Source organism: Dryobates pubescens, chromosome 15 (assembly GCF_014839835.1).
Source record: "Dryobates pubescens isolate bDryPub1 chromosome 15, bDryPub1.pri, whole genome shotgun sequence".
NCBI classification, from domain to species: domain Eukaryota; kingdom Metazoa; phylum Chordata; class Aves; order Piciformes; family Picidae; genus Dryobates; species Dryobates pubescens.
In genome coordinates, this window is record NC_071626.1 from 17548085 (window position 1) to 17560652 (window position 12568).

The 12568-nt window shown below is 44.8% G+C and overlaps 1 protein-coding gene across 1 annotated transcript; it reads left to right on the top strand.

Annotated features, from left to right (window-relative positions):
• Positions 1-8377: 8377 nt before the first annotated feature.
• Positions 8378-10872, top strand: TMEM139 (transmembrane protein 139). The gene is made up of 2 exons (XM_009899630.2): positions 8378-8625; positions 10464-10872. Exons 1-2 carry the CDS (start codon positions 8378-8380, stop codon positions 10870-10872), a joined length of 657 nt encoding a protein of 218 aa, XP_009897932.2.
• Positions 10873-12568: the final 1696 nt, after the last annotated feature.

The following is a 12568-nucleotide window of genomic DNA, read 5'->3' on the forward strand; positions in this document are numbered from 1 at the left end:
GAGGCAATGGCCTGAAGTTGCAGCAGGGGAGGTTTAGGTTGGCTATTAAAAGAAACTTCTTGACTGAAAGTGTTCTCCAATATTGGAACAGGTTACCCAGGGAGGTGGTTGAATTCTTATCCATGGAGATGTTTAAAAGAGGCAGAGATGTGATGTTAAGGGGCATAGTTTAGCACCAGACTTGTAGAATTAGATAATGGTTGGACCTGATGATCTTAAAGGTCTTTCCCATCCAAACCAATTCCATAATTCTATGATATTGGTTCCTATTATTACTGCTATTCCACATGCAGATAAACTGGCACAGAGAGAATAACCCTCACTGTCATCCAGGGCCAGGGAAATGAGGCAGATCTTGAAGTCCATCAGATCTTGGAGTGCAGTTGCATAAACAGCTTGAGATGCCTGCATACCACACTGACACCAGGACGGTCTCATTTGGATCATCCAGCGGATCCAGGCCACACCCCAAATGCTAGTGCTGGTGTAATGAAGGGAACTGGAAGTGGGATATGGCAGGACTCCTTTTTTTTGCTGACATCAGTATTTTAAACTAGCCATGAAATGGCATCATCAGTCTCCTGGCAAACACCCTAGATACAAAATCAGTTTATTTTCCAGCATTGAGTAAAGTTGCCTGCTGGTAGAACTCGATTATTTGAGAAGTAGTTATTAATTTATCAGACTACCAGTACTGTATGAATTGGGGGAGACTTTGGCAGTATAACTCTGAATGGATATTTGTCAACAGGCAAGATCCATATGGAATTACTTGAGAATTTAGAGATGATTGCAGTGGCCATGATTCAGGAAAGATGAAACACCTCCTCCACAAAAGTGACTCCTATATTCTCACACAGCACAGCAGAAGGACAAGAGGTAAGATCCAGGTTGCACCAGTTAAAATTTCTGCTACATGTATGCAAAATCTGAATTTTCCTTCATGGAAGAAATCAGGTTTTCCCCAGTTCTTGGCATGTGTGATAGTACTCTGAGAATCAGAGTTTGTAGCCTCTGCCCTTGAAAACGTATCGCAGGTGCTCACCAAGAGCAGATGGGAAACATGAGATGTGAGGTCAGTGCTAGGAGAGGAAGGCACTCCAATAAGCCCACATTTTGCAAACCACAGTGCATTATCAATACAGTAATCATGCCTAGGAGCAAGGATGTAGTTCCTGGGCTTTACTGCCCAATTAACATCATCACTGGCTTGAATAATTTAAACAAAATTTCTTTATGCTCTCAGTCAGCCTAGGCCCACAAAAGCAGGGATAGATGGATATGAGAAGCCAGGCCAAGTCCAGGAATTACTGGGAAATCAAGGCAGAGATGTGAAAGGATTGCCAGGGTCACATTAAAATTGATGGACTGGCAGGTTTTTACAGCAGTCAGGCAAGTCATCAGAGTGAGGAAAGGCTGAAGGGCACACAGGTGAAGATATGGGGCCTTGACTGCATTGAGTCAACAACTTTAACAGTTTGCAGCAATGAGAACAAGACAGATGAGGGTATTAGCAGAAATTCAGACAAGGAGAATAGCAGCAGTCTAGCCTGGACAGAAAGACAAGGTGCACATGTACAATTTTTGTGCTGTATGTAACCACAAGATTCCAAACCCACAGAGACTGCTGCAAAAATACAGGGCATGGGGAGGAGGGGAACTCAGGCCTAGAGAGATGTGATGCAGGTGAGGACAACAGAGGAAATGCAGTCAGAGAAGTACATTTCTTTTGCATGTATAAAGCTGCTCTCAATTTCTCCCTGTCCAGAGGTAACCAGCTGGGATTATTCCCCACCAACATCTGCTGAACGGAGCAGAAGGGGTTGTATCATCCCGCAGCAGAAGGAGGTGGCAGGGAACAGGCCCTGTCAGGCCACCTACAGCTGGGGAACCCCGAGTAATAGGACACCATCAGCCTAAAGCCCCCCTCTTCTAGCAGCAGTCCCGTCCTCTTGGAGGCATCCCGGGAAACGCCGAGGCTGCCGCGGCCCCTTTAAGAGCGGGAGCCGCTTAGCGCGGACGGCACGACCCGCTGCGGAGCGGGCGGCCCCGCACGTCGCTGTGCCTCAGCCACGTCAGAGAACACCGCCGACCGACACCTCCCGGCAGCGAAGTTCACTTCTGAACGCATTGGTCGGGGTAGTGGAGTTTGTGCTGGTAATTTCTTACACCTGACCACCACCTGACGTGTTGTGACGTTGTGCACTTCAGCAAAAAACATCTTTTTTACTCCTTTTGTTCACTGAAGGAGGCTGTGTGATAGCTCAGTAAAACCTCTGTCCTATTTCCAAGGCACAACCTGAAAGTCACCCTCCTCTGAAAAAAAAAACGTTCTCCAGGAGACCTGCAATGAACCGAGAGACTTGCAGAAAGTCACAGCTGAAAGTTTTGGAGCAACTGGAAATTAACTGAGATTAGGTGAATCAGATCCAGTCCTCAGTGACAAGGACAGGCTACTTGCTTCCCCTTGCCTGTTATCCCTCACTAGCACACAGTACAGTGCCTTTACTTACAGGAAGGGCAGGATATTGTCACTTACTTGAATCAGGACAGTAAATAAACATATGCAGACCATTCACAATTACTCCAGATAATTCCATCTAAAAGCACCTACCAATTATTCCACATTAGGCCACCTGGAAAGTAGCAAAAATGGCTTACACAGAACATTAGGAGAAGAAACAATGGATCCTTCATTTATTAACCAGTAAGGATATGTAACAAGGAGGGGCTGGTAACACAAGTGATGAACAACAGCAGAGAACAGACACTACTTGCTGTGACAAAGACTTGGCATAGATAATGTCTTAGAAAAAAATGTCCATCACTTAGGAGCCATGCAACTAACTCTAAATATCCAGAAAATCTATTAATGAAGAATGTGGGAGATATTTTCCTGTGTGAATGGCTAAATATATGAACACGGTATTGCCAAGGAAGCAAAGGAGTCAGCTCTCACCATGAGGGGGTTTCATCTTACCTTCAGATGGCCAAATGTACATCTCAGAGCAGGGGCTGAAGTAGAAATTTAGGAAGTCTTGATGATGGTCAAAGTTGTTGCTCAGTAACTTGACGAGCAGGAGAATCAGGATAAAAGTAGTTCCACTATGTATTGGAAGCCTCATCGATATCAATATTTGAGGCTTTGTCAATAGCAGTGGATCTATGATCAGGTGCACACTGGAAACTTGTGAGAGATCTGGGTGTCACACACTACCATGCTTTGTGAGAAGTAAAGGGTCATAGAACAGTGACTCTGACAGAGGCTATTGTCCCCTTTTGTTTTAATAAAACAGACAGAGTTTGGAGAAAACAGGGAGGAGCAGAGAAGGCGGAAGGCAAGAGTGCATACCTCATCAGTGAGCAATCCGTACCTCATCAATCAGCAGTCCATGCCAGAACTGGATAAAACATGTATGGGACAGCTCACATGCTGTGGAATGATGGCAAGGTAAGAGCTGTGTTATTTTCAGCTCACGTGTCTCAGTGCTTTCATAAAATAACAAAGTAAAGGCTCTTTCACTGCCCCCTGTAAACATCTGCACAGCTATAACTGGAGCGTTACTCCCATTTTTCCTGACACAGACCCCTCTCTGGGGTGTGCTGCCTTTAGGGCACATGGCTGGAGCAAAGTGCAGTAGAAACCAGTGCTGAAGGTAGCACTGAAACCAAATGTTGCCTTTGAATGGAGAATTTGGAGGTCCTTTCCACCCTTCTATAACTATCTAAGAAAGCACAAAAAGGATCACTGTTACAGATCTGGGTTTTGAGCAAAACCTGCATGCATTAAAAATAGATATATTTTCTTACTTCTTTTCTTACCAAATTTTCTACCTTCCATACTTCAATTGTTTTTTTGTGGCTTTGTCACGCTTGCTTTAGACTGTGAGCACCTTAGGCTGGGAGCAGGCACCAAGGAGCACGTGGGATTGTGTGCTGCAGTTGCTCCAAAGCACAATGCTCTGGGTGAGCAGCACCACTAGCTCCGGTGTACTCCTCCAAAGCACAGTGCTCTGGGTGAGCAGCACCACTAGCTCTTGTGTACTCCTCCAAAAGCACAGCTCCTCAATAAAACAGTTAAGTGAGCTCTGCCTGGCAGTGCTCCCCATCTCCCACCTTACTATTTACTGAAAGAGTTGAAAGAAAGTGGAACATTGTAGGATAGGAACAAAAGAGGAACCTCAAGGAGAGGCACCATAGGTCTCATCAGTGACAGCAAACAATGCCAGAGCTCAGCCAGCTCTGTTCTATGACACTTATTTCAACCTCCTTTTCCTCCTCTCATGCCTGCTACTTTTTAGTCCAGTTATTTAATGTGGCAGTTTGTTGTACAGTCACTGAATTCCAACCCGAAGAGTCTCTATTTCAGTGTTGGGTGGTAATACTCCAACATTTCAAATGTGGTTCCCTAGAACCGTCATTGAAAGGAAAACATCTCCTATTCATCACAGAAAGCCAGAGGCCCTTTCTTCTCTCCCATGGCCATACTGGCCCTTCCTGACATGCCCCATGACCCAACAGGAAATAGCACTTTTCCCCCCTTTTACATGGCTAGGTTTTTTGGGGGGGTTGGCAGGGAGAAAGCAAAACAGATGCTGTAAGTCAATGTAAAAGGCTGTTACAGGAGATAAACAACTTTGTCTATGATGGTATTGGTGACTGTTTTCCTGTCCTGGCAGAAGAGTAGGTGCTGCTTTGTTAAATACTTCAGAACATCAGATGTGCAGGCAGCCCTGGAAGCTATTATTTTGCACAGCACAAGTGTCTCAGACTCCATACCTGTAGACTTATGCTTTTCAGGTATTCCTAAGACAGCTGAGGAACTGGTAGCATCAGTAGAAGCTCTCCTTGCAATATCAGTCCTTCTGTAACCAGATCTCCAGCATGATTGATTGAGCAAAGCCACTGCAGGTAGAAGACAGCCATGACAAAAGCCCCTCCACACACAATAACTTCCATCCACTGTCCTGTAAGAACTGGAATCATCTGGCAGACAAAAGAGCCAGCTCCTGAGGAATGTGTGAGCACTCAACTATGGCAGGTCAGGCACCTCTGCATTTCTCACAGTTACACACGTTTGTTTGGACATCCAAGCACAGGCACAACTTCTTCAGGGTTTTGCTTTCTCCTCCTCAAGACATCAGTTCACAGCTGCCTTGTGTCCTCTGCAAATACAACACAGTCATGCTCCTGAAGAGAGAAATCGAAGTTACACTCCAGAAATGTTACTAGGCAGAACTTGGGAGATAAGAGGTAGACAAGACAGGTTGAGGTAGTTCAGTAGTACTTTGTCCCCAGTATTTTCTCAGGCTCTCAGAAATTGCTTCAGGATAAGGTTCTCGGGAAGAACAGACTTGGTGAGTACAGAGAGAATTATCTTGCCATGGTAGGTATGTCACCAGCCCTTGGGAGCAAAGCAGGCTTCTCTGCATACCGAGCTGATAAGTGAACTTACTGTAGGTACTAAGTTAATTAGTAGCAGCCTGGGCAGGAGGTAGATAGTGAGATGAAACAGGGGAAAGGTAAAATGCTTCTTACAGACTAAATGAAGAAAGAAAATTAACAATGAGATACTGGAAGAAAGTTTGGTGGGGTTATTTTGGTTTGTGGTGGTTTTTTATTTAATCTGTGTTCTTACCTGATGAAATCTGCTGTTAAATGAAGCCTAGTCCCCACAGTATGACTGAAAATAGACAACAGAAAGCTTTCCATAAAAAAACCCACCAACATCCCTATTGCACCTGAAAGGGAGACAGTTTAGGAAGGCAGGTTAATTGTTTGTTTCACAGGCACTGCTTAGTGATACTTCTCTGGCCTTTTCCAAGCCCTTCTGCTTTTCTAAATCTTGTCATCACCCAAGAACCTTTCTGCACCTAGGATAGAGTAACCTCAGACATAAGTATAAACTGGGAGAGGAGTGGCTGGAGAGCAGCCCTGCAGGCAGGGTTCTGGGGATGATGGTTGACAGCACGGTCTATAGGAGTCAGCAGTGTGCTCGGACACCACAAACCACCGTCTGGGATGCCTGCACGGTACAACCAGCTGGTTAAAAGAGGTGACTATCCTGCTGTATACAGCACTGATGTGAACCTCACCTCACTGTGCACAGCTCTGGGCCCTATGGTTTAAGAAGACTGTGAAAGTCCTTGAATGTATCCAGAGGAAGGCAACAAAACTGGTGAAGGGTCTGGAAGGAACATCTAGTAAGGAGCAGCTCAGGATTTTGAGCTTGTCTGGTTTGAAGAAAAGGAGTCTGAGGGGCACCTCATTGGTACCTTCTTGAGGAGGGAAAGTGGAGAAGTGCTGATCTCTTCTCACTTCCATTCAGTGACATAATGTGTGGGGATGAAAGGTCAAAAGCTGTGCAAGGGGAGGTTTAGACTGGACATTAGGCAATGATTTCTTTACCAAGAGGGAGATCAAACACTGGACTAGGCTTCCTAGAGATGTGGTCAGTGCCCTGTGTCTGTGAGTGTTCTCCAATTGAAATAATCCTATTCTATTCTATTCTATTCTATTCTATTCTATTCTATTCTATTCTATTCTATTCTAATTCTATTCTTTCTATTCCAGTGTTCAGACACACACCAAAGATTCAGATGATGACAGACCTCTGTAGTAATTCAGTACCTGTTCTGTGACTTATTAGTACTCTTCACTCCCAGATCCATCAGGGAGCTAAAAGATTTTAGCTGAGCCCTCTGTGAAATTACAACCCATTGCCTCCTTTTTCCTCTTGTTTGAAAAATCAAAGAGGGCATAAACCAACATGTGATAAGCAGCACCCAATCAGGACAGACAAACACACAGATTTACATTTTACAGAACTCATAAAGAGATTTCTGTGTGCCATGTGATGTGGGCTGAGCCAGCAGCCCTTCCTGCTCTGTGAGGCAGAGATCAGGACTCCTGTGCTATGCGGGCAGGACGTACATTTCAGGGCAGTTTCTCTTGTTCAAGCAAAGCAGACCAAACAGACCAAACACAGGTAAGCACTCCCCCACTGTTTACTCCGCCCTCCTTCCCAACGAGTTTCCTGCTTTTGTGGGACAGCCTTAGAAGAGCTGCCAAAAGGTAGAAGGTGTGTGATCATCTAGAAAATGCTTTGGATTCAGAACCTGGAGAAATGAGGCTCTAGTTTCCCACACAGAACGTGTACAATGGGTTCTTCCCATCATTTGGTACCTTCCTGTACTCATGGCTTCCGGCTTTTAGTTTCCAAAGAAATCTCTGTCACCTTCCTGCAAGAAAAATCAAAAGGAGGAGGGGAGAGTTTTTACTGGTGTCCCATCCTCAGGTCAGAAGGGAAAGGAGCAGCAACGAAAGAGCTCACACATTCTTCCTTGTGATGAAGAAAGAAGTTGAAACATGACTGCTTCTGCCTCCCGAGAGCTCTCTCTGGTAAGTGTGTGCTGCTAAAGAACTTGTGTGTGTGTATTTAGCTGGGTTTGCTGTAACAAATGTGCACACTGGGCACAGGTGTATTTGGAGATGCTTAGGCATAAAAAAAGATACCCTCTCAGAGGGGTCTTAACCAAAGCAATGGGATATATGTAGGTCAGTACAACATGTGCATGATGACTCCTTAACTATGGTGCTCTGTAATACCACATATCCCTGGTATTCCTTCAATATTGCCTACACACAGTGGCAACTGCTGTCTCTTTCACAGAGATGGGATTTGGAATGGGGGACAGGAGGGGCTCTGGTGTTTGAGAATGGTGCAAAGCAGCACATCAGCAGAAAAAGAACTGAGGATATGGGCAAATGTTCAAACATAGCTCAGACACATCTAGAACCTGAAGCAACATTGCTGCTATAATGGTACAATGAAGTGAGGTGACGAATTTGCTGGGGTAGACAGCCCCATTAATAAGGCTACTCTTCTTCCAGGATCTGAACTAGTGTCTGAATATTCATTATGCATAGATCTCCTGGAATTAACCTTTACAGTTATTCCACATTTTGCTTCCATACTAACCTCAAATCTGCATCCTAGACTGTTCTCTAAGTTCTGTTAAGAAGCTAGACTTTTTTTGGTAAGCCTGGCAATAAGTGCTGATGCTCTGTTTATGCATTTGATGATGTCTTGTATCTGTGTGTCCAAGCATTCCCATTATTCAGTAGGCATTCCCACAGGAGGTTCTAGTACATTTTTATGCATTCAGGCACAGATTTCCCAGTCATAGCTTATATGCAGGTGTGTTCCCCGATGGCATGTGCTCAGGCATGCATGTTCCTTTTTTGGTCATGACACTAGTAATATCTTTGTTTCTATGGTCATCTTTCATGCTTAAAAGTCAATTCTGTCTTCCACAGACATTTGTCCCCTTAGCTGCTCATCTGTGCTGTGTCTGCTCCCACCATCTCTACAGCCATGTGGTTAGAAACACACTGCAAGAACATTCGCCAGGCCTTGTTGCTTCTTTTCACTGCTGCTCTTCTCATTGGGGTCACCATGCTGGCTGTCTCATCTAACATCAACCCAGTAGGCTATTTCTTCCTAGGAGCAGGGGGAGTGTGCCTGATGGGCTATTTGCTCAGTATGTTTGTCGACTGTTACCTGAGGAATCGGCACCAACATGACTCAAACGAGATAACTCCAAGCAGGCAGAGCCAAGCAGGGTAAGCAGCAACCTGGTCATTCCTCTCCTCACTCTTGGCCATTTTACACATCATTTTGCTGCCCTTTCTCTAGGGCACCAAATACAGCCTCCATTCCAGAAGACAGAAGCTCTTTTTCATTTTTTCCCTTACCTTTTCAGGTGAAGGTTGTAAATGCCTACACCACACATCCCATATCTTGTCGTCTTTCCCCCAGGAATGAATCCACTAACATTTTCCAAGGTTAAACAGATCCAGGTCCAGTTTTATTTTTTTGTTGAGTAATTGAGTCTTGCCAAACAATGACTCAGACAAGGAAAAAAAAAAACGCTGAAGCAATACCAAATCTGAGCTGCGTTTCTTTCCATAAACCTTATCTCCAGAGCAACCATTCCTCAGCAAACTTTGAAAGAGGAACGTGCAGCTGTGTGTTTCCAGTCCTAAACCCCCAGCCTGACACTAGCCCTGATTGAGACAGGCCCTGAATACTCCCACATCTTCTTGGCTTTGTGTATATTACCAGGTTCCCTGCTCACCTGTTTTATCCCCAAGTTGCCTGCTGCAGTTGAAGAGTTTAACCTTGTTTGATTCTTTGCTTCCTTGTCTGTATAATCCAGATAATCATTACCCACATGCATAAATGACTCGACACTCTCAAATACAGGGTTTAAAGCAGGGAAAAAAACCAACATTATTTTGTGCTTATTTTTAGAAAGAGTACACAAAGAGAAGTCTGTATTGGGCTTTCCTGGCTAGGGGGCATCCTAGAGGAAAATTACCTGTTTATTGGAAAAAAAATTACATAAAAGCAAAGATGTTTCTGAAGTAACATTTTTCTCTGCAGATAAGTCTTTTTAACACAGCATAATTAGTCCTTGTTTAAACTAGATGAAAAGACTTAATTTTCTCTGCTTAAAAACAGATGAACGTTGAGCATTAACAGAGCAAGGTCCTGGTTTATTCCAATATAAAATGAGTGATTAGTAATTCTTAATTAATTTTAACTAGTAGGAGATTTTAAATAATGGTCATCAAGCTAAGCCTAGGACACTGAACTGAAGAGTGTGGGTTTCTTCACTTACTCTTGGGGTTGGGGGAAAATGGTCAGGTGAACCTTTCTCTGGACCAGGAAGCAAGACATTTTAAGTTGGCTGCACAAGTGACCTGATCCAGTGGTGGAGTATCACACAGAGGAATGTCAAATGAGATATCCTCTCTTACAACCATCTATTTACCCCTGTACTCAGCACTGGCCAAGCCACACCTTGAATACTGGGTTCAGTTTTGGGGCTCTCACTACGAGAAGAACTTTGAGGTGCTGGAGTGGGTCCAGAGAAGGACAAGGAAGCTGGTGAAGGGTCTGGAGAACAGGTCTGGGGAGGAGTGGCTGAGGGAATCAGGGTTGTTTGGGCTTAAGAAAAAGTAGGTTGAGGGGAGACCTCGTTGCTCTCTACAACTCCTTGAAAGGAGGTTGTAGTGAGGTGGGTGATGGCCTCCCTAGTAATGAGTGATAGGACAAGAGGAAATGGCCACAAGCTGATGTTTAGATTAGATATTAGAAGGAACTTCTTCACTGAAAAGGTTCTCAAAGCCTGTAACAGCTGCCCAGGGAGGTGGCTGCATCCCCATCCATCCTGATGGTGTTTAAAGAGGCAGAGATGTGGTGCTGAAGGACATGGTTTAGCACCAGGATTGGTAGCATTAGAGGATGGTTGGACTCAACAATCTTAAAAAGTCTTTCCCAACCAAAATGATTCTGTGATTCTATGACTGATTGTGGTACATGATTTGAACTAACCTGCCTCTCCTAAACTGAGCAGTGAAGTAATCTATGTACTGCTGTTCCTCTTTGTGGACAGGGTGAATGCTACCTACGAAGCACCCACCTACGAGGAGGTGATGACAATGTCAGCTCCAGCAATATGGACAATTGCATCCAATCCAGGCTCAGTGCCCTCACCACTGAATGAGCCTCCTCCTTACAACACAGTTATTGAATCATCTGCTCAGGAAGAGATTACAGTGGAGGGTCTCAGGTTGCCAGTGGCAGCAGACCCCAGGCGCTCCTCTGAGCCAGACACAGGCTCCAGGGCGCAGTCACAGCTGGCACTGTCCCCGAGGTGGCAGCGCTTTGTTTCGGACATCCATGAAGTGAAAGGGATTGAAGCCAGGTTTGAGCCACTGGAGCCACTCACTCCACCACCTGCTTATGAGAGTGCCATCAATGATGAAGTGTTTGAAGATGCTTTCCAGCCCTCCGTATTATGATTAATTGCACCTTCCATGAACACAGAGCCAAATCCACCCCAGGGCACAACGTTCCTACAAGGAAGGTGAAAGAACTGAGATTTTTTACACCTCAGACTGTAGAGGTTCATCTCACCAAACTTTGAACCACAACTGAACCAGATTCTGATGTCACTAGAATCTTTTGGCACAAGCTATCAAACAGTGCAATACAACAATACTTTGACAGATGCATAAAACCACTGTGAGGATAGGCATGTTGCATACAGCAACAATTCTCAGAGGGGGAGAAGAGTGAATGATGAGAAGAGACAAGGTTGCCAGAGAACATCTGCAGAAGGACTATAGGATGCAGCCAGGAGAAGCTGCCTGGGAAAGGGAAGGAATAGAAGCAGCACTAGTGGGTGCTGCTTGTGCATTTCAGAGAGTTGAGAGCTGTGCAGTCATAAGCCACCCTAAAATCCCTGCTGAGAGACAGGGGCTGCAGTTCCCTGAGTTGGTGTTTTGCAGCAACACAAATTTCTGGTCTGCACTGTTTGTTGTTACACTTGCTTCACATCCTCCCTTTGCTGCACTTGGTACACCTTCTCAGCTGTGCTACACTGGAGCGTGGTTGAGGGAAGGGTGGCTGTCTTCATCTGGAAGCTGGCACTACTTGATACCTGTCACTTGGGGTTGAAAAGCTGATGGCAAGCATGGCACCATGAAATTACTTCTGGTTTTTGCAAGGATCTCGTTCCACACAGCCTGCAGGGGTGGACAAGAGAGACAACAGCAGTTTTCCTCCTGCAAGAGGCGCAAGCAGCAGGACACACACATATGTATCTTGTGCCTGAAACTCCTGGTTCTGCAGCTCTACAGGAGGGTGTAATTCTCTCCTGTACTACAGCCCCAGACAGGTGGCTGAAAATACTTCATTGTATCACAGCAGGCATTTGCACTGAAAGGTCAATGCTCAAGCTCTATGAAGCTGTGTGTAGAGGCTTCTCTTTGGACTCTGGACAGAACCAGCCTGTCTGCTGAGGCCATAGCTGCAGTGGACAACACCTGAGAGAAGCAGTCCCCAGGCACCTGCAGTCTTCATTGAGACAGATCTAGGCTGGAGACAGGCTCTAGCTTGCACTGCTAAGTAATCCTGTGTGGGTGGGTTAAACTGAACTGAATGTTCTGCAGTGCTAAGTGGTCTGCAGTATGCAGAGAGCTTCATGTCTGGTGGATTTCTAAATACAGAAATCAAAGAAAGACAGTAGTCTGAATGTCCTTATAGCCTTGCTTCTTTAAGAAGAGCAGCAACTATCACAGCCTTGTCTCATACATTTGCATCATCTTGAATTCACAAGGAACCATCAAACCATAGTCTAGAAGCAAATCAATTATTTCCTGTTGTTGATTCTTTAGAGCTCAAAGAAAGAAAAGGGGGGTGGGGAGGGGGAAGGCCTTTAATGTTATTTATGAATAGAGACCCATTAAAAATACCTGTTGGCATTGCTGTTTTTTCCTCCCCAAATACTCCACAAGGCTATGCTTTTGCTTACATTCTGCTATTTTAATCTTGAATTAGAAAAAGGAGAGAGGAGCTCCATTTCTAAATCTACAGCTGAATCACTTCAATATTAATGACGAAAGAGCTAGGATACCTCTACCGTAGAAATATTAATAAGGTAAATTTGCCAATAGGGGCAGTGTGGTTTCTTTAAAAGCAACCAAGTCTTGCATT